Genomic DNA, 25,362 nt, shown 5'->3' with positions numbered 1-25,362 from the left:
ACATTGTTGGGCTGTCTTGGTTGACACGCCTTTTCAGTGTCGCATGGGGGTCGGGAACAGTGCCCATGGACTGGCAGACCGGGGTGGTGGTTCCCATCTTCAAGAAGGGGGACCGGAGAGTGTGCTCGAACTATCGTGGTATCACACTGCTCAGCCTCCCGGGAAAAGCTTATGCCAGGGTGCTGGAGAGGAGGCTCCGACCGCTTGTCGAACCTCAGATTCAGGACGAACAGTGCGGATTCCGTCCCGGTCGTGGAACAGTGGACCAGCTCTTTACCCTCGCAAGATTACTGGAGGGGTCCTGGGAGTTTGCCCAACCAGTTTACATGTGCTTTGTAGACCTGGAGAAGGCTTTCGACCGGGTCCCTCGGGGGTTTTTGTGGGGGGTGCTGCGGGAGTATGGGGTGCCGGACCCGTTGGCACGGGCCATCCGGTCTCTGTATGCCTGCAGTAGGAGCTGTGTTCGTCTCCTCGGTAGTAAGTCAGACACGTTCCCGGTGGGTGTTGGCCTCCGCCAGGGCTGCCCTTTATCACCGGTCCTGTTCGTGACCTTCATGGACAGGATATCTAGGCGCAGCCAGGGGGCGGAGAGGATCCGGTTCGGGAGTCTCGGGATCGCCTCTCTGCTGTTTGCGGATGATGTGGTCCTGTTTGCCTCCTCGGACCGTGACCTCCAGCATTCACTGGGGCGTTTTGCAGCCGAGTGCGAAGCGGCAGGGATGAGAGTTAGCACCTCCAAATCTGAGGCCATGGTGCTCTGCCGGAAACCGGCGGATTGCTCCCTCCAGGTGGGGGCAAACTGCCTACCCCAAGCGAAGGAGTTCAAGTATCTCGGGGTCTTGTTCACGAGTGAGGGTAAGGTGGAGCGGGAGATCGATAGGCGGATCGGTGCGGCTGCAGCAGTAAAACAGGCGCTGTACCGGTCCGTCTTAGTGAAGAGGGAGCTGAGCCGGAAGGCAAAGCTCTCCATTTACTGGTCGGTCTACGTTCCAACCCTCACCTATGGTCACGAACTCTGGGTCGTGACCGAAAGAACGAGATCTCGGATACAAGCGGCCGAAATGAGCTTCCTCCGTAGGGTGGCCGGGCTCAGCCTTAGAGATAGGGTAAGGAGCTCGGACATCAGGGGGGAGCTTGGAGTCGAGTCGCTGCTCCTTCGTGTCGAAAGGAGTCAGCTGAGGTGGTTCGGGCATCTAGTTAGGATGCCTCCTGGACGCCTCCCATTAGAGGTTTTCCGGGCACGTCCAACTGGTAGGAGGCCCCGGGGAAGACCGAGGACACGCTGGAGGGATTATATCTCCCGGCTGGCCTTGGAACGCCTCGGGATCCCCCAGAATGAGCTGGAAAGTGCTGCGGGTGAGAGGGAAGCCTGGGTCGGCCTGCTGAACCTGCTGCCACCGCGACCCGACCCCGGATAAGCGGGTGATAATGGATGGATGGATGGATATTCACAGGGTTCAACATTACATTTATTATTTATTTTTCACTTCAGGCAAATTGTTGATGATAAATCAAATTGCCCAAAGTGCATTTTAAATTGCTTTAGAGTTGCCATGTCTACTAGCCCGATGTGGCGTTTTACTGGCCATCCTGATTGTTAAACCCCCCCCCCCCCCCCCCCCCCCCCAAAAAAAAAAAAAACCCTCCAGATAAGCAGATGAACTTTTACGCCTCACGCTCACCACGATAGCGGGAGATAAATCATCGAAGAAGGCGGCCAGGAATTCGTCGGGCACGTGTTTCATCAACGTCGTCACCTGGACGGGAGAGGCGAGCTGGCCGGGCGTGGCGGACACCTCGGCCAGCTGTCTGACCGTCAGCTGCGGTAACGCCGCCGACTGCAGGGAGCACGCCGGAGAAAACGAAGGGAGGAAACAACAAAAACAGTAAATAATGAGGTCATCGTAACAGCCAATCGGAACGATCTTCTAGACGGTCAGTTGGTTTCTTACAGGCTGGAAGTCCGGGTTGAGTTGAAGCAGCTGTCTGAAGGACAGGAGACGTGAAAACGAACCCAGGTTCTTCATCAGCCACTCGGCGCTGCCGTTGGAGGCGGACGAACAGCCCGGACCTGGAACCGAGACGCGAGGATGAAAAGAAACGTTTTCTTTTTCAACTTAGACTACGGTCCATCAGATGGAGCAGCGGGTACCTGAGTGAGGCCGCGACAGGAAAGGGAGGATGAAGTCCTTGGCGACCGCGTTTTGACGGTTCTCGGTCATGTTGTCGAAACGGAGGACGAACTCCTGCAGTCTGGCAAAAAAAAACAAATTATAAAAAAATATAAATATCATGGAGGTTTTTAAATGTCATTACAGACAGAAAAGAAGAAGAAGAAAAAAAAATGTGTTCGATTGATTAAAAGAAGAGACACAATTCTGCTCCTCATCACCAATTTAGGCAAAGAAATAAAAGAGAAACCAGACGAGAGGCCGCGTTGCGACCGGATCCGGTGCACTGCACGTTGGCCTCGTGAGTGTGAAATCCAGTAACCCCGCAATGGACCTTTAAGTTCAGACCCGTCGGCCGGATGGGAACATCACTTACATTTGCTGGTATGATTGACAGCTGAGGTTCCTGCTGCTCAGACACAGAAGAAACCCTCCGGATGGGAACGTCAGGAACGCGCCGAGGCGGTCGGAGAACCACAGCTCGATGACACTGCTGTTCGTCAGCTGCTCGTCGGTCAGCAACGTCACCCGGATCTCTCCAATCACGTCCAGAACCGCGGACGCCGACGGAACCACGGCGGTTGTGGACTGTCGGGGGAAGATCAATGGATTTCATCCGTAACTGTAGCTTTGTTTTACCTCCCTCGATCGACTGTAAACCGCTTTGCTCTTTGGTAACTTGTTAACGTGCGAATGAAAAGGAACCGACCATGTCGGCCAAAAGGTCCAAAGCCGGGTCCAAGACAGAGGTCAGCTTCGTCAGCAGCATCTTCCACAGCCCTTTGGAGTTACTGCTGTTTCCAGGCAGATTACACTTCAGAAGAGACACCAGCTGATTGGCTGTGAAGTTCTCCAGCTGTATGTGGGACACAGCATGGTCATTTATATTCTGTCATATATATATATACTGTACATTATGTTAGATATTTTTTTATTTAAATGTATATATATATTTAAAAAATATATATATATATTTTAAAATATATATATATATATTAAAATATATATATATATATATATATATATAGCATACCCTATATTGTAATGTACTTTATACCTCACACTATATTGTACTATATTATATATTAAATTTTCAGTTATTGTAATACTGTGTGGAAGGAAGTAACTGTCAGTTAACTGTGCATGTGACAGTACAAATATCTTAAATCTTGAATCTTAGGCATGTACTATTCTGGTGTAAACTGTTTAAGTATTATACTATAATATTCCAGCGTAGTCACCTGTGCACATGCATACGTCTCCAGGGAAAAGCTGCAGGGAACTCCCACAGATGTGTTCAGCAGGTCAGAGCTGTGAATGCATGAAAGAATATTAAAATAAAAAGTTCAAATACCCGTCAGTCAAGAAACTAATGAAACCGTTATTTGTAATTTTGGATAGACGTCGTAACAAATGGGATACCTGCTAACTCCTCTGCACAAGTTAGTGTCTGTCAAACAGCAGAAGGGGGGAAAAAAAAGTCAAATGATTTTTTATTTATTTACAGTTATGTAATGGACAATAAAACGAGACGCGTCAAAGGGCTCGTACCGTTGTAGGGGATCACTCGGCACTGTGAACGACAGCGTTAAAGGAGAAAACGTTACAACGATTCATCACAACAATCTAAATATGAGCAACGGATTACAGATGAAATCGATTACATTTTGAAATATTTAAAGAAATCTCACCGTTGCGTTCGCTTGCAAACACTCTGTCGGAAAAACACAGAATGATATGCAATCAAAAAAACAAAATAAAGATTGTGCCTTCGTGTTTATGGTCCTCGTGTGTATGTATTTCAATGCGGGCGTGAGAAAACGGACTGACCATCGGGCGCCGCGCTCCTCAGATCTTTGATGGCGGTCCAGACGTCCGGTTCGACGTCTCGAGGAACGAGCCGGATGGCTGCGTACAATCTCTCAAAGCTGACGCACACATTGGAGGAAAAAACGTAACACATTCGAGAAGAAAGCATTCAGAAAAGACCATTTAAAAGAGTTTTTACTTCCGCCTTTTAAAACATATGCTATTTATTTATCATTTAGAATTGTATTGTGCATTCGGTTTCTGTATCCCCACCTCCCTAAACCCTGGGAGACGGGCTAAAAAAAATTATAGAAATGATATATATATATAAAATTATAAATACATAAATAAATACATAATTACTATATAATTTGAATAATAAATATTGTATGTAGTATGCTAACATCTGTATCTCCCTCTCTACACCAAAAATGTATACTAATTAATATATACAATATATATATATATATAAAATTATAAATAAATGAATAAATGAATAAATGAATAAATGAATAAATGAATAAATGAATAAATGAATAAATATAATTATTATAATAAATATTGATAAGAATTTAAAAAAGACTCCCTAGTATGTAGTATAAAGTAGTCCGGCATTGGTGTCCATTGCGGGTTGCATTGGACACCATATTTATTATTTATATTTCGATTTTGAACTTAATCACAGAACTTGTCTGCTGGGTTAATCTAAAGAAAATATAAAAATACAATTTGTCTAGAATCGACCAATAAAAGCATCCGAAAGTATACTCACATTTGTTTGTAGACGTCGCACGGTGGTTTTATCTGACGAATTAAAACAATATATTTTACAATTAGTCATCTGGGGGGGGGGGCTGATTTTTCTAAAAGCTTTAAAAGTCCCCGCGTCATCACAAAGCCGGTTACCTCGTCGAGGAGAGGGCGCAGGACGCGCAGGACCTCTGTGAACCGGCCGTATCCGGGGGACTCCAACAAGAAGTCGAACACTCGGTCGATGACGACGTCTTTCTCAGGCGGAGTCGGAAGAGGCGACAGCAGCATCTCTGCCGTCTGCTGCGGAGTCAGGAGGCGAAGAACCTCCAGCTGGACGAGAGGCAACAGAGCAGAACGTGACTCGGTGAAAGGTGAGCGTTAGAACCGTCAAGGGTTCTCCAGACTTACTCCGGAGAAGTTTGTGTTGAGTCTGTAGAAGTCAGCGATGGAGGGGACCGTGACGTAGTCACCCAAGTTCTTCGTCAGCCATTCTGTGCTGTTGTTGGCCGAGGAGACGCACTGAGGATCTGAAACATGCATGCAAAAAATGTTACGTAAATATATTTTATTTACTTTTACTCCACTGGTGTTTATTTATTACTTACTTTGTAAAGAATTATTTTACATAAAAAACACATGACGCATTGTTACAGATTAAACGGCTAAAAACACGATCAAATAGTTACAATTTAATCCACCTCAGCCAGCTAAAACATTAAAATAGTGCTTACACATCACTGATAATCAAATAATATTAGTGGCTCACTTAAAGGAGCCATTTTACAGCATTCTTTTACATTTGGTACTTTAAGTACATTTAGCTGACAATACTTTCTTAAAGTAACATGTAACTTTATTTCAACACTGAAGTATTACTTAATACGTAGTTAATTTGCTTCTCTGTTGTTCTTGTGCACCATTTTAATGTATTTAACCGTTTACTTACCAGATGTGTTGTGATTCAGCAGGAAGGGAAAGAGGAAATGATTATAGATGTCGTCTTCAGGATGAACACGGAGGTTGAACTCACTGAATCCTGCCACACTGTTGAGGAAGAGAAGAAAGACGTTGCAATTGATACATAGCACTGTGTGTGTGTGTGTGTGTGTGTGTGTGTGTGTGTGCGCGTGTGTGTGCGCGCGTGTGTGTGCGTGTGTGTGTGTGTGTGTGGGGGGGGCATGTTTGTAGGTGTGCGTGCGTGTGTGTGCGTGTGCGTGTGTTTGTGTGTGCGCGTGGGTGTGTAGGTGTGTTTGTAGGTGTGTGTGTGTGTGTGTGTGTGCAGGTGCAGGTGTGTGTGTGTGTGAAGCGCCGCTTGGGGGGGGGGGCATGTTTGTAGGTGTGCGTGTGTGTGTAGGTGTTTTAGAAGGTGTGTGTGCAGCTATGTAGGCGTGTGTGTGTAGGTGTGTGTGTCTGTTTGTGTGTGTGTGTGGGCGTGTGTGTGTGGGGAGGGGTATGCGTGTGTGTGTGTATGTGTGTGTGTGTGTGTGTGTGTGTGTAGATGTGTGTGTGTGTGTGGGTATGTTTGTAGATGTGTGTGTGTCTGTGTGTGGGGGGGGGATGCTTGTGTGTGTGTGTGTGTGTGTGTGTGTGTGTGTGTGTGTGTGTGTGTGTAGATGTGTGTGGTTGTTTGGGTATGTTTGTAGGTGTGTGTGTGTATGTTTGTAGATGTGTGTGTGTGTGTGTCAGTGGGGGGGGGGGGATGTTTGTAGGTGTATGTGTGTGTGTGTGTGTGTGTGTGTGTGTGTGTGTGAAGCGCCGCTTGGGGGGGGGGGGCATGTTTGTAGGTGTGCGTGTGTGTGTGTGTGTAGGTGTTTTAGAAGGTGTGTGTGCAGCTATGTAGGCGTGTGTGTGTAGGTGTGTGTGTCTGTTTGTGTGTGTGTGTGGGCGTGTGTGTGTGGGGAGGGGTATGCGTGTGTGTGTGTGTGTATGTGTGTGTGTGTGTGTGTGTAGATGTGTGTGTGTGTGTGGGTATGTTTGTAGATGTGTGTGTGTCTGTGTGTGGGGGGGGGATGCTTGTGTGTGTGTGTGTGTCTGTGTGTGTGTGTGTGTGTGTGTGTGTGTGTGTGTAGATGTGTGTGTGTGTTTGGGTATGTTTGTAGGTGTGTGTGTGTATGTTTGTAGATGTGTGTGTGTGTTTGGGTATGTTTGTAGGTGTATGTGTGTGTGTGTGTGTGTGTGTGTGTGTGTGTGTGTCTGTGTGTGTGTGTGTGTGTGTGTGTGTGAGAGGAAGACCTCACATTGTTTGGTAAGCCGGGCAGGAGAAGTTCTTGGTGCTGAGGCAGGACAGCAGCTCTCTGGGCACGTCGGGCAGGAGGGGCGCCAGTTTGACCTGAAACCAGAGCCGGATGAAGGCCGGGTCCTGCAGGTGTTCCCGGGTCAGAGACGACGGGGGGTCCGCCTCTCTAAAGATCTGCTGAAAGTCGGACGCCACCTCCGTGAGGTTCTACGGGAGGAAACGGTTGAACGATGACATGTCGGTTATCATCAGATTGGTAAAAGCTTTATTAGTTAGCAGTTTAAAGACAAAACAAGGGTCGGAAAACACTTCATTTAAAGTAACAGGCACACAATACTTTGTATTTGTTTTGCTTCAACAGGTTTGATTACATCATTAATGTATGTACACATTGAAGGGAAACAGGCTCACATTCAGATCCATGATCCTCTGAGAAACTAAGATTATTTCCTATTTCAATAAAAAGGTGTAAGATGTAAGTCTCCGCGCTCACCGATGCGAGCAGCTCTAGGATCAGTTTATGCAGACGTTGCGTCAGCTCTCCAATCAAACTCATGACCATCTGCTCGGACAGCGTCAGCTCGCTGCCGGCGGCGCAGTGCAGCACTTTGGCCACGTTGGCCACCGCGCTGGTCAGCTGCAATGACGAAAAAAAGGATGCTCTTTTGAAGACTATCGAGTTTAAATCCAAACTTCCAAAATGTTCAAAAACATGATTAATTACGGACAGAAATGAAAGAATTCAAAAAGGACGCGGCGCCTCACCCCGCAAGACCTGTTATTGAGAGTGATGCTGCAGACGTCCAGGACTTCAGAGGTTTCATTGGGCATTGCACCGCGGTCCAGGTAGCTGCACACAACCAAGACCCAAACACACACATTTAAAGGTCATTATAATACTCAGAATGGATGTAATGTTCGGGCTGTTTCTTATTTGACCACTAGTGGGCAGTGGAACCTCACCACAAGCTGACTAACGCACAAGTAACATTAGCATCCATCTAGAAGTCATGTTTCTGGTCACCTGACACATCTAAATCCAATATATATATATATATATATAAAGATAGATAGATAGATAATGTATTCATCCCTGGGGGGGAATTTGGTTGTCGCAGCAGCAAGCGAGCAAGGTTACAGAGTAAAGATAAAATATGAATATTAAGTGTGAAAGAATTATGAATTAAAGCTGCTGCAGCTGGATACCGAACAGTAAAACTGAACCAATGAGCCAGAAGAGGCTGCGAGTTGCATTGAATGGCAGTAACCGCTGGAACTGAGCCATCGTTAATATTATCGGCGCTTTAAATGTGCATTTTAATACCCATTTTAATTCTATCTATCTGTCAGCCACTAAATCATAAAGTCACGCACGTTAAAAGATGTGAACCCAAACGTGAGCCTGACTCACAACAGCTGGTGGAACGCCAGTTTGACGTTTTGGTGCACCCCGTCGTCCGGCAGGAACCTGCGTAGCACCGGCATCACGACCTGCTGGTACCAGTCCTCCACATCGCTGACGTCGAACTTCGGCGGCGCCGGAACTACGGACGCGACCTGCGGCCGGTACGCGTCCGCCAGCTCGGCCAGAGTCCAGTTGAGCAGGAACTGGGTCAGGGTGGTGCTTTTGACCTTTGACATGTCCCTCTGCAGAAACACAGTACGAGTTATTCCCTTGTGTGTGTGTGTGTGTGTGTGTGTGTGTGTGTGTGTGTGTGTGTGTGTGTGTGTGTGTGTGTGTGTGTGTGTGTGTGTGGATGTGTGTGTGTGAAAGAGAACGTGTACCTCTTGTGTGAAGGACACAAAGTCATGCACGAAGCTCCCGACGGGTTTAAAAGCCGCCGCGAAGCCGTTTACGACCTGCACGTGAAACAAAAAGAGATGAGAAAGAATTATAACACCTTAACTTCTTAAACATAGCTTATAGAGTATTTCATTAAATGCAGTTCATATGTCTTTAATCTGTATTAATTGGGAACTGTGAGGGCGAAGTAAAACATTCACATGAACATTTCCAGACATGTGGGGCGACTATGGGTCAGCATGCCCGTCTTTCAATCAAGAGGTTGGCAGTTCAATCCCCGCCCTAGTCGATGTGTCCTTGAGCAAGACACTTAACCCTGCATTGCTCCCTGTAGCGGTGTCTACGGTGTATAATGTAAAGTGTCTTTGAGTATCTAGAAAAGCACTATATAAATTAAATGGATTATTATTATTATGAAAAAACATTTTAAATCACTGCGTACAGCCGATAATAACTTTGTTTGTGTTGGTTTATCACCACGAATGGCCACTTAGACATAATATAAGAATATTAGTTCAGATAATATATATATATATATATATACGTATATATATCTTGTGTGTCCCAACACGATCGATTTCCCCTTGAAGTTTGAATAAAATATCAAATATTTGAACTTGATGGGTGGTTTAGCATGAACGCGTGGCAGCATCGTCCACATCACCTGTCTGAGGCTGTTCTGAGGGGACGGAGGTGGGTTTGGGTTATACGTGGCATGTGGAGGATAGGTGTAAGGGTATCCAGGGGTCGTCCAGTTGTGACCCCCTCCGGGGGTCGTCCAGTGGGGGGCCTCTCCAGGGCCGGCTGTGGGGGGAGGGCCCCCCGTTGACAAGCTGTGGAACACCAGGCTCAGGTTGCCGTTGTCTAAACCCGCCACCTCAGGCCTCAGGAGCAGCTCAGCCTTCTGCGCTGGAGACAGCAGGTGGAGAACCTCCAACTTCATGGGGGGGGAGGGGGAAGGGGATAAGATGAAGAAGTAGAAGTGTGACAAAATGAGTCCTCCACTGTGCGGCTGACGGGTAACCTCCTCGTTTACAGGTTTAAAATCCCGATAATCTTGAGGGAACCTGAAGGGAACTCACGCCACTGAAGAGCATGTTGAGCGCCGACAGGTCCTTCAGTCGGGCCGCGGCTCTGAAGGCACCGAAGTTCTTCATCAACCACTCCTCACTGCTCTGCTGCGGGAGCACACAACCTGTACAGATAGTACACGCACCGAGTCAACTTACGGGGCACATACGCAGAAGATATGAACAATCTGAGTGGTAGGAACATTTATTTAGGAACATTTATTTATTCTCATTTAGTTTTTCTTTCGTCATACCAGTCTCCTATTATCTTTTGGCCAATTCTTTTGTAGGTGTGAATAACATAAACACGGACACGCTGTGACACACAGATTGACTGAAGACTAAAAAAACACACATTTCTAATGAAGACACAACGACGTCAACACACTTGGGTTTGTTCTGAAGAGCATCCGGTTGAGCTGCACGTGTCTTTTCAAAAGGGAAAATAGTCTATAATGGAAATGAATGCGCTTCAAGGTGCACAGAGAAGGGAAATAGTCATATTTAAAACAGCTTTTTTACCGAGAATAAAGTTGTTGTTTTCTTCTGCAAGCGTGATGCTGGAACTATTACAGGAATAAGACATTTAGCCGCACTTTCAGCTTTATTGGAGGTATGTGAGGAAATTAATTTCTAGTTAATCACAACAAAGTTTACCAGCTACTCTGTCTCCAGAGAGGAAGGGGTGCATGAAGAATGAGTAGATCCACTGTTGCCTGGTGGGATTCATCTCAGAATAATAGTTGCTGAGCTCCCTCACTCTGCAGGAAGAGAGAGAGAGAAGGTGAGTTGCTGTAACCACGGTAACGGCAGCATGCACATGCAGACACACGCAGAGACTCAGACGTACAGAGTCTGGTAGGTGGAGCAGCTGAAGCGCTCGGTGCTGAGGCAGGACAGGAATTGCTTGTTGATAGATTTCAGCAGCGGTTTGATCTTGACCTCCACCCACATCTGGACCAGGGCCTCGTTCTGGAGCGGGTCCGCTTCGGGGTTCAGCGCCAGCTCTGCCTGCAGACTGAGGAGGGGCACTCCCGTCACGCTGGACCTCTGTGGTCGTGGTGATGGAGGAGAGTGTGTGTGTGTGGGGGGGGAAACAACATGAAATGACGATGAGGAAGTGGTGGAAATATATGCAAAATGACCCATGGAAAAGGGGGAAAACACTCCTCTCTGCACTTTCTTTTATTTTTATTATATTTATTTTTATTTATTCGGTATCCTTAACAAATAAGTTTTTTTAGTATTCTCGAAAAAAAAAAAGGGAATTTTTTCAGATAGGAGGTTTTTGCTCTTCGGCCATCGACATGTAGATATGTGTGTGTGTGTGTGTTGTGTGTGTGTGATGGGGAATGTGTCCTAATACAGATGACGTTAAATATATGTTCCCACACCCTCACACAAAGAATGAATGTCTAATAGAGAAAACTCTAAAAACTGGTAAGGTGGGAAGCATTCCTTTCGTTGTGGAGGACATTCCTGCTCCGGACAGGTGTGTGTGTGTGTGTGTGTGTGTCATGCAGCTTTACCATGAAGGTGTACACGTCTATGCCGGCTTCGAGCATTCCTTTCAGCCTCCGCATGTGGTCTCTCCCGGTGTCGTTCGACCGCAGGCCCACGCACTGCAGGAAGCGATCCGCACCCTTCGGAACGGACAAAAGGAAAACCGGTGAAAGAACTGAGCCGGCTTACTTGGGAAGCTGATTGCGCAATTTGGCTTTGTTTCACCATTGACTGCGATGATGACGAAACGATTGCCTAAATATGTAAAAGCTCAAGTTTCCTGTTCGCGGTGTACAGACGGGAATTTATCTCAGCAGACATTTCTGACGTGTAATTAATAATATTAATACTTCCGTTTTTGTTTGTGTTGTTGTTGTTGTTTGTTCTGCTACGTCAGGTAAAAGTATTAGTAAAGTCTTTCGCGACTTCGTTACCTTTTTGTGGCAAATAGTGCTTTTGTGTAAACATGTGACGTCATCACTCACCGGCTCGCACGCTCCTCCCGTGGGACAGGTTTCATTGCTGTAGGTTTCCAGGAGTGAATAAACAAGGCCAAAGTTTAGTGACAAGAGATGACACAAGTCACAGCACTTCAAAACAGGGTGAGGTCGCTACGAGTGGAAAAAGGAACATTGTATCCCTCCGCTGGTTCTGTATATGATAAAGTTCTGCGTCACGTTCCCCTTTTCAACCTTTCTGATCTCACCTTTGTGCATTTGATGGCCCTGTTGGGAGAAGACAAAGTTCATTGTTAGAGCTCACGCTGGAATTTGAAGGAGATTTTGACCTATTTAGGACATTTCATTATGAGATGATGATTGTTTATGCTTTAAATGTGATAGCTTTCCGTATTCCTCTGTCATCCTTTTTCTAACCTCATTTCATTAGAAATGTGAGCAATAACCAGAGTGATTTAGAATAAATAAATAAAATTTGATCTAAAACTGAATATATCCCATTGCCTGTTGTCTGTATTTGATCACATATAACATGTTGTCTATATTCGATCACATATAACATGTTGTCTATATTCGATCACATATAACATGTTGTCTATATTTGATCACATATAACATGTTGTCTATATTTGATCACATATAACATGTTGTCTATATTTGATCACATATAACATGTTGTCTATATTTGATCACATATAACATGTTGTCTATATTTGATCACATATAACATGTTGTCTATAGTTAATCACATATAACATGTTGTCTATAGTTAATCACATATAACATGTTGTCTATAGTTAATCACATATAACATGTTGTCTATATTTGATCACATATAACATGTTGTCTATATTTGATCACATATAACATGTTGTCTATATTTGATCACATATAACATGTTGTCTATATTCGATCACATATAACATGTTGTCTATATTTGATCACATATAACATGTTGTCTATAGTTAATCACATATAACATGTTGTCTATATTTGATCACATATAACATGTTGTCTATATTTGATCACATATAACATGTTGTCTATATTCGATCACATATAACATGTTGTCTATATTTGATCACATATAACATGTTGTCTATATTCGATCACATATAACATGTTGTCTATATTTGATCACATATAACATGTTGTCTATATTTGATCACATATAACATGTTGTCTATAGTTAATCACATATAACATGTTGTCTATATTTGATCACATATAACATGTTGTCTATATTTGATCACATATAACATGTTGTCTATATTTGATCACATATAACATGTTGTCTATATTTGATCACATATAACATGTTGTCTATATTTGATCACATATAACATGTTGTCTATATTTGATCACATATAACATGTTGTCTATATTCGATCACATATAACATGTTGTCTATAGTTAATCACATATAACATGTTGTCTGTATTCGATCACATATAACATGTTGTCTATATTTGATCACATATAACATGTTGTCTATATTCGATCACATATAACATGTTGTCTATATTCGATCACATATAACATGTTGTCTATATTTGATCACATATAACATGTTGTCTATATTCGATCACATATAACATGTTGTCTATATTCGATCACATATAACATGTTGTCTATATTTGATCACATATAACATGTTGTCTATATTCGATCACATATAACATGTTGTCTATATTTGATCACATATAACATGTTGTCTATATTTGATCACATATAACATGTTGTCTATATTTGATCACATATAACATGTTGTCTATATTTGATCACATATAACATGTTGTCTATATTTGATCACATATAACATGTTGTCTATAGTTAATCACATATAACATGTTGTCTATATTTGATCACATATAACATGTTGTCTATAGTTAATCACATATAACATGTTGTCTATATTTGATCACATATAACATGTTGTCTATATTTGATCACATATAACATGTTGTCTATATTTGATCACATATAACATGTTGTCTATATTCGATCACATATAACATGTTGTCTATATTTGATCACATATAACATGTTGTCTATATTTGATCACATATAACATGTTGTCTATATTTGATCACATATAACATGTTGTCTATATTTGATCACATATAACATGTTGTCTATAGTTAATCACATATAACATGTTGTCTATATTTGATCACATATAACATGTTGTCTATAGTTAATCACATATAACATGTTGTCTATATTTGATCACATATAACATGTTGTCTATAGTTAATCACATATAACATGTTGTCTATATTTGATCACATATAACATGTTGTCTATATTTGATCACATATAACATGTTGTCTATATTTGATCACATATAACATGTTGTCTATATTCGATCACATATAACATGTTGTCTATAGTTAATCACATATAACATGTTGTCTGTATTCGATCACATATAACATGTTGTCTATATTTGATCACATATAACATGTTGTCTATATTCGATCACATATAACATGTTGTCTATATTTGATCACATATAACATGTTGTCTATAGTTAATCACATATAACATGTTGTCTATATTTGATCACATATAACATGTTGTCTATAGTTAATCACATATAACATGTTGTCTGTATTTGATCACATATAACATGTTGTCTATATTTGATCACATATAACATGTTGTCTATATTTGATCACATATAACATGTTGTCTATATTTGATCACATATAACATGTTGTCTATATTCGATCACATATAACATGTTGTCTATATTTGATCACATATAACATGTTGTCTATAGTTAATCACATATAACATGTTGTCTGTATTTGATCACATATAACATTCAGGATCCACTTTCCACTTTCCAGGCTTTGGATGCAGTTTTTAGCAGCATATACATTTATATCTGTTCATATCATCACCTTATTCTTTGAGACAATAGACAATCATTAAAAAGAAAAGGCACAGCAATCCGCTCTCACCCAAGCAGCTCCCCAGTAAGTAAACCAGGAGAAAGAGGTGGTGTGATCTCATGATGTGACAAGTCTCATGGGATGTCAGGGCTTTTGTTTTGAAAATCACTAGGGAGGAAATCAAGGAAAGCGGTTGACACAGTGAGCCATTACACACCAAAAAGCATTGAATCACTACAGGTTGGATCAGAAGTCTGAATCACAAACGTGTAAATATATACAAATGTGCATTCCACCTGTTAAGGTTACAGCAACAAATTAGGAATATTATTTCATCTCGTAGCATTAAATGATTGATGTGAAGTACATTTTTTAGTGAGTTCATTTTGTTTGTTTGTTGGCAGATAAGAATCAGGGAGTGACTGTGAGAGAATTTTTCCATGAAGTAGCGTTACTTTTAACTTAGGGGAACAAAGATGACAATGAATGCTGAAACCCGACACCATTCACATCCAAACAATGGACAAAAGAAAAGACAACGAGGATTTCACCCTTCTCGAAAAAAAACCCCACATATATTCTGTAAAATGTCACCGGAACGATGTTCATTACAAAATACGTCTCAAGAAAGAGGAGTTTCTGATTTAAAATTTATATTGAATGTCCTTTGGACTTTTTAGCATTTTCTCCCGCATGTGTTTAAAAAAAAAAAAAACTGGAGTAGTCAGATCCTGTACTTCCCCGTCAACACTTTCACCCACTGATTATTTCCATCGAAGCCATTTACTGCAGCATACACCCCATAATTAGTTGGTTCAACTTCAAGTTCCTTTGTTCCTTTCATCCTGCTTAATTATTATTATTATTTTTATTCTTTGTGACCAAATGACTATTTCCACACCTGGAGTTTAGCGCAGTGGTGTGAACATATTTGTATAACAAGGTTGGTTAAACCACGCACACACTCGCAGGCACACACACACAGAAGAAATAAACAATTAAATGGGGCCTGCAAGGTTTTTATACAAAAATAAATGATCCCATAATAGAGGTTAACAGTCGCAAAGCTATCATAAACATGATGAACTATAAGTGTCACTGACTTATTTCCATTTTGGTCCTTGATGTAAAGATATCAATAATTAAAAAAAGAAGACATGTAATGTAATAAGTCAGGCGACATAAATTGTAACCGTAATAATTACAATAGTAATAATATTAATAATATAAGTAATAACTCTATTTTACCGCACAACGTCACGATTAATTCTAAAAGTATAGTGACTTTGCATGAGATTATATATTTAAAATATATGGTCATCTTATAAAATGTGTAAGTGACATATAAAAGCTCAAATTGAGGAACTACAACACACTTAATGTACACGTCCATTAAAAGTATTAATTTACTTAATTATGTGTGCAATAATAATAATACCCTGAAAGGAAGCTTTCGACATAGAGACCACTTTTACTTTTGATACTTTTAGTAAATATTGCGAATAATACTGGACTTTTATTAGTAAAGGAAACATTTTTGCATTGTTGTGTTGCTACTTTTACTTTCATTAAAAAGGTCTGAATTCGTCTTTCTTTCTTCACGAAGAACTTAATATTCATAAAGAAGTCGTTCATTTTGTCATCATTTTAATATTCATCATTCTAAAGGTTATTTTTCGAAAGTCACATGGTTGTATTGGACTCTGTGGGTTTGAGCTCACCCTAACTCCCAGTTTAATGATGTATTATTCCCAGTGCTCAAATCCCCAAACAGCATGCTGTGTTAGAAGCACACACGCACAACAACAAAAAGGACCCGGTCGTGGTACCTTAAGGGATTACTTCACAGATTAGTTTCAACCTCATCTGCATTCATCCATCTTTGTCTTTTTCTGTTCATTTTTAAATATTTAAATTGTATCTTAATTACAATAAATACCACTAAATAGGACCGCGATCCGACCTCGACGACAACACCTGTTTTTGAAGCAACAGCCTTCGCAAAAAACATATAAAAATGACATGAAATCAAAGCCATATTTCTTACCTTACGGGAACCGTAGAGTGTGTAGCTCGTGACACCTGAGACAGGTGAACCGGTACGCTGCTGCTGGGTGTGTTGTCGGTGACAATGACCGGGGAATGCCAGTCGACTCCAAAGCTGCTGCAAAAGTGGGCCGGAGGAGGTTGGCTTTTCTGCTGCAATTGGTTGGTTGGCCTTGTTATACAAATATATTACATTACATGCCATTTAGCTGACGCTTTTATCCAAAGCGACTTACAATCATACACTGTATACACAGCTACAGGGAACATATCAGGGTTAAGTGTCTTGCTCAAGGACACATCGACCAGGGCGGGGATTGAACCACCAACCCCCCTGATTGAAAGATGGACCTGCTAACCACTGACCCACAGTCGCCCCATATATATATATATAATTTATCTTACATATACATATATAAGAAACGAGAAGAAGACTCAAGCCCATCGGCCGGGAGGCCAAACAGGTCCAAGGGGGGCGTGGTTATAACCCCCCCTCCCCCTCCCCATGCCCTTACCCGGACCACGCCCATCTTCTCATATAAGTGCTCAGGACCGAGGCTCAGTCGTGGGTCAACAGGGGGAACAACCATTTTTGCAACGATGACGGCACAAACAATGCCAGTCGTGTCCATGTGTGCACACACACACGCACCAGACACACACGCACACACGTGCACACACACGCACCAGACACACGCACACACACACATGCACCAGACACAAGGAACGAGTTAAACTGGTTTTGTTAATCACATGCGTCAAACAAGTGATTCGTGACTTTCTCCCACATTATTATACTGTGAAAGTCTGTTAAACTACATTAGTGCCAATGGGTGTGTTCCCAAAAATTAGAAATAAATTAACACTATACTTCATCTTGTTTTTGTCATTTAGGTGCATTCAGTTGAATTTCTCTAAACAAAAAATCGTTCTTTCTTTCTATATATTTTGTTATTATATTTAGCAAAAATGTAAGATTATTTGTCGTAAAACAGCAAATCATCACTTCAGTCAACAATTTCTGCAGAACTGGTTTCTGGTTGAACTGGATGACTTGGTAAGAGAGTGTTTACTTCACAGGTTCATTAGGCTCTTAAACTGGCGTCTCCTGCCACCTGTGGTCCGTTTACAATATTTTGTTAAAATAAAAGTGACTTTTATTATTTCTACCTGTTTAAATTATGCATATTCAGATTATTGCACCCTGGGAACAAGTGTTTTATCAGCAGCACTACAGTATCTAAGATAGCCCTCTTTTTAATATTTAAGCCTGTGTAAAGACTGCTTCATGGCAATGTGCATTTTTAATATATTATATATATTTTAAGTATTATTTACTAGTATTACTGGTGTTTGCATACCTTTTATTATTGTGGAACGTGAGCCCGTGGTTTATGATATTTACAAGTTTTGTTCAGCGAGAAAATCTTCACGACAGATGCCACTTTAAGGATTTCTTAAAAAAACTTAAATATTAAACTACACCGCAGTCGCATGACTGCGAATGAACACACATGCTGAATCAGTTATAGGTTATAGGACTCGTTCTTGCAGCACTCTCCACACAGAACACTTTTTTTTAAGTGTGTGTTGGAAATCGCCCACCCACAAAAAAAAGCTATAGTCTTGATAGTATACAATCATAATGTTGGACCTTAATGGAAAGTGATGCATCGTCAGTATATGGCTGACGCACAATAACTTAAGCATAAACACAATATAGAGCCTATTTCCTAAACGTTGCAGATGAGGAAGTGTCCAAACAAGTACTATATTGTTTATACAAAAATAAAGGTGTGACACAAAGAAAACTATTTACACACAGAACAGCGCGCGCACACACACACACACACACACACACACACACACACACACACAGACACACGCACACACACACACACACACACATTACAGGCTCTTGGCAACGTGCCACTCATTATAACAGTCCCGACCAGGAACTGCGGCGCGTCACAGGAGGAGCGCTTCACCGGCGCTCCTGGACTGACAGATGAAAAAACCATAACAATAGAACATCGAGCACACAAGTCATTGTGTTGTCACGCTGTCACGTGGACCTGTCGGCCTGGTATTAACGCCTGACTCACCTTGTTCCTTCCAGTGAAGAGGAACTCGTCTCTACTGCCTACTCGTGTAAATCGAGAAACCACAATACGCATCCAGTAACTGTTTAACCCGCGACACCCGCTCCCATTTTGGGCAGAACTGGTTTCTGCAGCTTTTAAAACTGAAACTGAAGAATGTCTGTTTAACTGGGATATTTTGAAGCCTTTTTTGCTGATGTTTATATATATATATATAATTACAATTATATTTTTTTGTATATATATATAGTTTTGTATATATATTTTTATTTATTTATATATATATATAAATAATTTAAATATTGTATAATAAAATATTGTATAATAAAGTATATATATATATTTTTTTTTAAATCCGCAAAAAAGGCATAAAAATATCCCAGTAGTTCTTGTAATTGTTTTTATTTATTTATTGTTTTGTTTAAATCATAATTTAAGTTACTCATTAGTCTTAATGTAACACTCCATGTGACCTAAATAAATTAACAAGACGAGGAGCGAAAAGTTTGGCACTTTTATTTACATAATATACTGTTTACTTGTTTTAACGTTCGGTTATCTGTTTGTTGTTTACCATATTTATCTTTAAAATTATGTCTGGATTATTATTGCAAAATGTAATGCTTTTATTATTTGTATTATATTATTCTTTTATTCTATGCCTATTATGTTTATTGTCATGATTCTGATTCTGATTAAAAGCTTGAATCTGGTGGAAGGAGAAATGCTGTCCTCCACCGCGCGGTGGCGGTATTGTCCCGGACGACGCTCAAGCTCAATTCGTCTTCCGGTTCAGTTTCGACGAAGAAGAAAACTGGACCCAAACAAACCTCCTACCGACGTGCACATGCGCGGCGCAGCTTTTCACTGTTATACGGTGTTTTTGACGTCCGCAGGTACGAAGCCGGTCCGCTGTAACCCTTTAAAATGACGTTGAGATGTTTTCGGTGTCTGTCGGCGGTCAGAAACCTGCCGGTTCAACTCCAGCTGAGCGACACGAGACGCTGCTCAACGGCTCAGGGTGACGTGAGGGTCAGGTTTGCACCCAGCCCGACAGGTAACGTCCTCATCCTGAACACCTCACGGTCTAATATATATTATATACAGTTTATATATATCATTTTATATATAATATATATAATGTGTGTATATATAATATATATAATGTGTGTATATATAATATAATATAATATAATATATATATATAGCTAGCTAGCTGCTGGACCCGTTGTTACAGCAGGTGTGTGTGCCTCCTTTTTGTGTGCGACAGTTGTTTTGATCGCAGTGAAAATCTTGTTTTTGAAAGGCTAAACGACAACAAATATGGATTGAACCTGAAAATGTTGTAAAATACAACATGATGGGAATTTTGGAAATTATGCCAACCACCTTTCTTTTTTTTTTCCAGAAATGTTTTGACTTTTGCTCTGGAGTCAGAACCAATCCTACACACTGGAATCATTATTAATATTCCTTCTATGTCTCTTTGGATATGTGTGTCATTAGTCTGATGTTGTAACTGTATATCGTTCTGCGCTGCAGGTTTCTTGCACCTCGGAGGCCTCCGAACGGCGCTCTACAACTACATCTTTGCCAAGAAGTATGGCGGCTCGTTCATCCTGCGCCTGGAGGACACGGATCAGAGTCGGCTGGTACCTGGCGCTGCGGAGTCCATCGAGGACATGCTGGAGTGGGCCGGTAGGGAACGCTGTTCTGAAGTCACGTGATCCATCATCACGGGTATCGGGTTCACGGGTTCAATCTGATCAGTACACTCTTGGGATGTCACCTCCAGGTGTACCTCCAGATGAGAGTCCTCGTCGAGGGGGCTCGGTCCGTCCATACCTGCAGTCTCAGAGGCTGGACCTCTACAGGCAGGCGGCCCAGCGGCTCGTCGAGGGCGATCACGCCTACTACTGTTTCTGCAGCTCCCAGAGACTCAACCTGCTAAAGAAGGAGGCCTTAAGGACGGGACAGACACCGAGGTCTCACCTGATCGTGTTCTCACAGATGACACGCAGACATACTTCAGGACGTTTTTGTCAGATTTTAACGCGGCATCTCTCTCTACCCTCCCACCCACCGCCCCTCCTCTTCCCAGGTATGACAACAGGTGTCGTCACCTCCGGGCCGGGCAGACCCAGGAGAAACTGGCTCAGGGAGTGCCGCATGTGATCCGGTTTCGTCTGGATCCAGGTGTCGAGCCTTTTCAGGATCTGATCTTCGGACGGAATCATCACGAGGTGGCCCAGGTCAGTAGTGTTTCAGTGGGGTTCATCCTAAAACATGATGTCACTCACCATTTTAGGGTGTGAGGGCCATCCATTCTCTCTCTCCTGCTTCTAAGCACTTTACTCGTTTCATTTGAATCCACGATCTCTGACATTGCAAACATAACGTAACAAAAGTTTATGGCTATGCGCCGGCGACGGCTTTAGTAAAAAATAATTACATTTTGGGGATTTCCATACATGAGGTGCATACGTACGTCTGTCTGGGACTTTCTATGAAAATTAGTACAAACATCCACCTGAACCTAAGAATACGATCGCTAAATGACTTTTTCAAAATGTGCAGGTTCAAAAGTCACAATGAAGCCGTTGTGCCTTTTCAAAAACCACATTTTGCGCCATAAATCAAGAAACAATCTCCTAATTATGGCAATTACATCAAAATGTCTAATAGAATTGACAGAGGAACATTCCATGTCCTTTTCTTTCTTTCTACTTCTTTAGGTGGAGGGTGACCCCGTAGTGATGAAAGCCGACGGTTTCCCCACCTATCACCTCGCTAACGTAGTAGACGATCACCACATGAGGATCAGCCACGTGCTGCGGGGGTCCGAGTGGCTCATCTCCACCTCCAAACATCTCCTCATGTACCGGGCCCTCGGGTGGCAGCCGCCCGCCTTCGGACACCTGCCGCTCCTGATGAACAAAGACGGCACCAAGCTGTCCAAGAGGCAGGGCGACATTTTCATTCAAAGCTTCCAGAGAGACGGAGTCCTGCCCGAGGCCCTGCTGGACATCACCACCAACTGTGGGTCCGGGTTCAACAGTGAGTGACGGAGGAGAGGAAATAAACGGACAGATTCGTTATTATCATGATCGGATGCTTCTGAATTACTTGCGTCGCTTCACAGCCAATCGGATTGGACGGAGGGTAGACGAACTGATCTCCGAGTTTAATCCTTCAAAGATCACGACGCATTCTGCTCTGTTAGACCTGGACAAACTACCAGAGTTCAACAGGTGAGTCAGACTATGTTTTGTCGTGTTTATCATAATGAAAGCTTCTTACTGCTCCACATGATCGGCATGTCAGTAGCTTTGGATGGATGTATTGGATGTGGGTTTAAGCACCGCCCAAGACGACTATAATTGGTTTAATAAATAAACCACAGCTTCCCTTCACCCCCGATATAGAAGAATGATGATATCTGGACCCAGACCTTTACTTTAATGCTCCAGCACTGTGGAGATATGAATATCTATGCAAGGCTAGTCCAAAGATAACACAATCTGCCTACCAGCACATCCAAAGCTCACAATTTTACATGTTGCATTTACATCCAGAAATCAAAATGTAAAAACAACCTGTTGTGGATAAAGTGGTTATCAAGTAAACGCGATATCATGTTATGATCGTGTGATGGGAACTTTTACTTTGTCTTTATTCTGGTGCAGTGACTTCCTTGAGTCTTTGTTATCTCCAGAGACGAGTTCAGGAAGTTACTGAAGTTAAGAAATGCTCCTCCACATCACCCCCGTCTTTAAAGTGTAGCTAGCCAGGCTAACTGTTTTCAGTCTTTATGCTAAGCTAACCGGCTGCTGGCTGTGGCTTTTATAAATCCCCGAGCAGTTACGAGTCATCTTCCTCTGCAAATGAGTGCATTTTCCTTAAAAAAAGGCCGAGTGGTATCAACATGGCCTTTCTTGGAGCTGTTGCGTAATGTGCATCCTCACAGGGATGCTAGCATGGTCAAGTAAATATTAATTTAATCATTAAACTCTCTTTATTGTGGCAGAATTCACCTGCAGCGGCGTATTGAAGACGAGGAGCAGTGTCGTCTGTTGGTAAAGGATCTGCAGGCACAGGTCCGGCAGACCTGCACAGCAGAGATCCAGGAGGAGGAAGTGCTCCACGAGGATTATATCAGGCGGGTGCTGCGTCTTCGTAAGGTAACCATAGCGACGCGCTCGCAGTAGATATGTATACAAACCACGTCACCATGCGTTCATGTAATATTTTTTAACATGCCGGATGCGTAGAGTTGGTTTCTGTGTGCAAATGCAGATGTTTGTCATCAAACGGGTAGACGCTTGAGACTTCGGTGTTTGTCCTCTTGGTGGCGCTAAAAGGAAACATGGGAGGATCTTTAAGGCTGTTAAATTACCTAAAAACAACCTAATTAATATCAGTGTGTAAACTGTGAGTACTTGCTGATGAGCGGAACAACTATCTGGTGTTTCCTTCAAAGACGTAAATGTCCTGTTTAACACGATCATCAGATTTTTTTTTTACTCATCGTCTCTTCTCTTATTTCTCAACACTGCCTCCGTGTCTCTCTCAGTAATACTGAAGCCGGTCTCTTCCCCTCTCTACAGGGTCACATATCCTCTCTTAAGGAGCTTGCGAGTCCTGCTTACTCTTACCTGTGGGTCCGTCCTTCCGTCTCCAGCCAGCAGGTGGCGGCGCTCACCCCAGAGGCCCAGCACATTGCTTTCTTAGTGCTCAAGTATGTGGTATTTCTTTATTATTTTTAATGATTCACTTTACCTTACAGGGTCGTGAATATTTCCCCGTGTGTGCGTGTGCGTTGCAGATTAATAGCGCAGCGAGATGGGGAGCTGGCAGTGGATCTCCTCACTAAAGATCTGAAGACTCTGGCCAAGCAGGCCAAAGCCACCAAATACAGTGACGTGATGAAGCTGTTGCGTCTGGCTCTCAGCGGTCTGCAGGTACCCGAAATTCCCAAATGCAATGAAAAATAAAAAAAAGGAACCAGTACGCCCTTTAGCACTCTTATTATTTTCTGTGGTTAAGTTGCATTGTGGGTAATGTAGGCTCCGGGCTTTGTTGATCAAGAGGAGTCGGTGGAATTCCAAATGCAATATTTCTGGTTCTACCACATGGAGTTTTTATATGTTTTTCAAACTTTCCAGTGTCAACATTGTCGCCGCCAACATTACAATGTTACAGCGGTGCAGCTTAAAAGAGTGCTATTTTAATAGAGTGTATTCCCTTTCTCTTGACTTTTGAAGCTAGGGCAGACGACTAGTCTTACACTAGGCCGTTGATGTATGAATACACAACTAATGCAGCTAATCCTGTGTGTGTGTGGTGTGTCGGTCTTGTTTGATACAGACTAGTCGGGGTGAAAGTAACTCAGTCTGTAATTAATTCGGTGTTACACCTCATCACTGTATTTCCACCCAGTACCAATATTAATCACAAGAGTTTGCGGTTATGTCCAGTCCTCACAAATATCTCCATAACGTGATCTAAATTAAAGCTTCTCTTCGTACTTTCAGCAGGTGTGTGTGTGTTCGTACTTCTCTCGGGTTAACAAATCGAGCAAAGATGAACACGTTGGTAACGCCACCTGCATTGTGATATTTTAAAGTCCTTTTTGACTCTCAGAGGAACTGATGACATCCTTTTGAATCGTTTATTTCCAACTTACAATTTTCAAGAAAGAAAAGGAAAAAAAAAAAAGGGACTCACTCACCATAGTATATCCAGAGAGGGAATGTGGAAAGAGGAAGTGTATTCCGATTGCTTTTCACGGAGGTTACAGACAGTTTTCTAACTGTGGTTTGATTGCGTTACTTCTCTGACCCCTGATCATCTGCCCCCCCCCCCTCTGAAACCTGCAGCAGGGGCCCAGTGTAGCCGAGATGATGGTCTCTCTGGGGCCCGCGGAGATCAGCCATCGAGTCCAGAAACTTGTGCTGCTGTCGGAGACGAGTTGAAGACGGACCGGCTCCGGTTAGTCGTGGCCAGTATGTTGAGAGTTACCGTGAAACCACCTGGATGATTCGGCCAAAAGCTAACCCATTCGAAGAGGACTGCACTCCACTGATTTTTAAGTTAACTTGAATAATTATGAATATTTTATAAAAACGGATGAAAACTGATTGGTCTCACGTGGTTTGTTATTCAGTTCTGTGACATTTTAGAGGACCAGGTGACACAGACAGCCGAGGACGGGAAGTACCTCTGTATCTTTATGCAAATGTTCTGGGGCTTTCTCCTGTAAATCGTTTTTAAAAAAAAAAGAAAGAAAAATACATTCACAAGAAAAGCCTCTCCAAGAAGTTATCAATACCTAACATTTAAATTTCACCTGTCATGCTACTGAAATGTTCCACTTAAATTTTCCACTAGCTGTCATAAATATTTTTAAAATATTTTTTTAGAAGTTATAGCTCTTTTTCTTTTTGGGTAGTTCCCGTACCAAACTGGGATGCCGTTGGTACGGATGCTCTCGATGGTGCATCGGTAGAA

At 42.4% G+C, this 25,362-nt stretch overlaps 2 protein-coding genes across 3 annotated transcripts in view; one reads left to right on the top strand and one right to left on the bottom strand.

Moving 5' to 3' along the window:
* Window positions 1–16,849, bottom strand: part of LOC117747873 — a 29,502-nt gene extending 12,653 nt beyond the window's left edge. The window contains exons 1-28 of one of the 2 annotated variants that reach the window (XM_034557407.1): window positions 16,752–16,849; window positions 14,774–14,872; window positions 12,053–12,071; window positions 11,832–11,868; window positions 11,373–11,486; window positions 10,694–10,893; window positions 10,501–10,604; window positions 9,856–9,968; window positions 9,438–9,710; window positions 8,755–8,829; window positions 8,381–8,616; window positions 7,735–7,819; window positions 7,463–7,606; window positions 6,971–7,176; window positions 5,680–5,777; window positions 5,142–5,260; window positions 4,887–5,063; window positions 4,753–4,784; window positions 4,002–4,099; window positions 3,863–3,885; window positions 3,723–3,744; window positions 3,594–3,621; window positions 3,413–3,482; window positions 2,881–3,027; window positions 2,548–2,759; window positions 2,153–2,253; window positions 1,953–2,071; window positions 1,683–1,838 (exon numbers count right to left, since the gene is read on the bottom strand). In XM_034557407.1, coding sequence (XP_034413298.1) covers window positions 1,683–1,838; window positions 1,953–2,071; window positions 2,153–2,253; window positions 2,548–2,759; window positions 2,881–3,027; window positions 3,413–3,482; window positions 3,594–3,621; window positions 3,723–3,744; window positions 3,863–3,885; window positions 4,002–4,099; window positions 4,753–4,784; window positions 4,887–5,063; window positions 5,142–5,260; window positions 5,680–5,777; window positions 6,971–7,176; window positions 7,463–7,606; window positions 7,735–7,819; window positions 8,381–8,616; window positions 8,755–8,829; window positions 9,438–9,710; window positions 9,856–9,968; window positions 10,501–10,604; window positions 10,694–10,893; window positions 11,373–11,486; window positions 11,832–11,868; window positions 12,053–12,071; window positions 14,774–14,825 — 3,060 coding nt within the window. In that variant the 5' untranslated portion in view covers window positions 14,826–14,872; window positions 16,752–16,849. Of the gene's footprint in view, window positions 1–1,682; window positions 1,839–1,952; window positions 2,072–2,152; window positions 2,254–2,547; window positions 2,760–2,880; window positions 3,028–3,412; window positions 3,483–3,593; window positions 3,622–3,722; window positions 3,745–3,862; window positions 3,886–4,001; window positions 4,100–4,752; window positions 4,785–4,886; window positions 5,064–5,141; window positions 5,261–5,679; window positions 5,778–6,970; window positions 7,177–7,462; window positions 7,607–7,734; window positions 7,820–8,380; window positions 8,617–8,754; window positions 8,830–9,437; window positions 9,711–9,855; window positions 9,969–10,500; window positions 10,605–10,693; window positions 10,894–11,372; window positions 11,487–11,831; window positions 11,869–12,052; window positions 12,072–14,773; window positions 14,873–16,751 lie in introns of those variants that run through there. The other variant, XM_034557492.1, reaches the window with a different exon arrangement.
* Window positions 16,850–19,657: 2,808 nt separating this feature from the next.
* Window positions 19,658–24,992, top strand: ears2 (glutamyl-tRNA synthetase 2, mitochondrial). Its single transcript, XM_034563191.1, has 10 exons — window positions 19,658–19,909; window positions 20,395–20,550; window positions 20,648–20,837; window positions 20,954–21,104; window positions 21,588–21,909; window positions 21,995–22,103; window positions 22,880–23,033; window positions 23,460–23,590; window positions 23,678–23,813; window positions 24,732–24,992. Exons 1-10 carry the CDS (start codon window positions 19,780–19,782, stop codon window positions 24,825–24,827), a joined length of 1,575 nt encoding a protein of 524 aa, XP_034419082.1. The 5' UTR covers window positions 19,658–19,779; the 3' UTR covers window positions 24,828–24,992.
* Window positions 24,993–25,362: the final 370 nt, after the last annotated feature.

The sequence above is a fragment of the Cyclopterus lumpus genome, chromosome 1 (assembly GCF_009769545.1).
Source record: "Cyclopterus lumpus isolate fCycLum1 chromosome 1, fCycLum1.pri, whole genome shotgun sequence".
In the NCBI taxonomy this organism is placed as follows: domain Eukaryota; kingdom Metazoa; phylum Chordata; class Actinopteri; order Perciformes; family Cyclopteridae; genus Cyclopterus; species Cyclopterus lumpus.
This window is presented reverse-complemented; position numbering and strand designations above follow the sequence as displayed.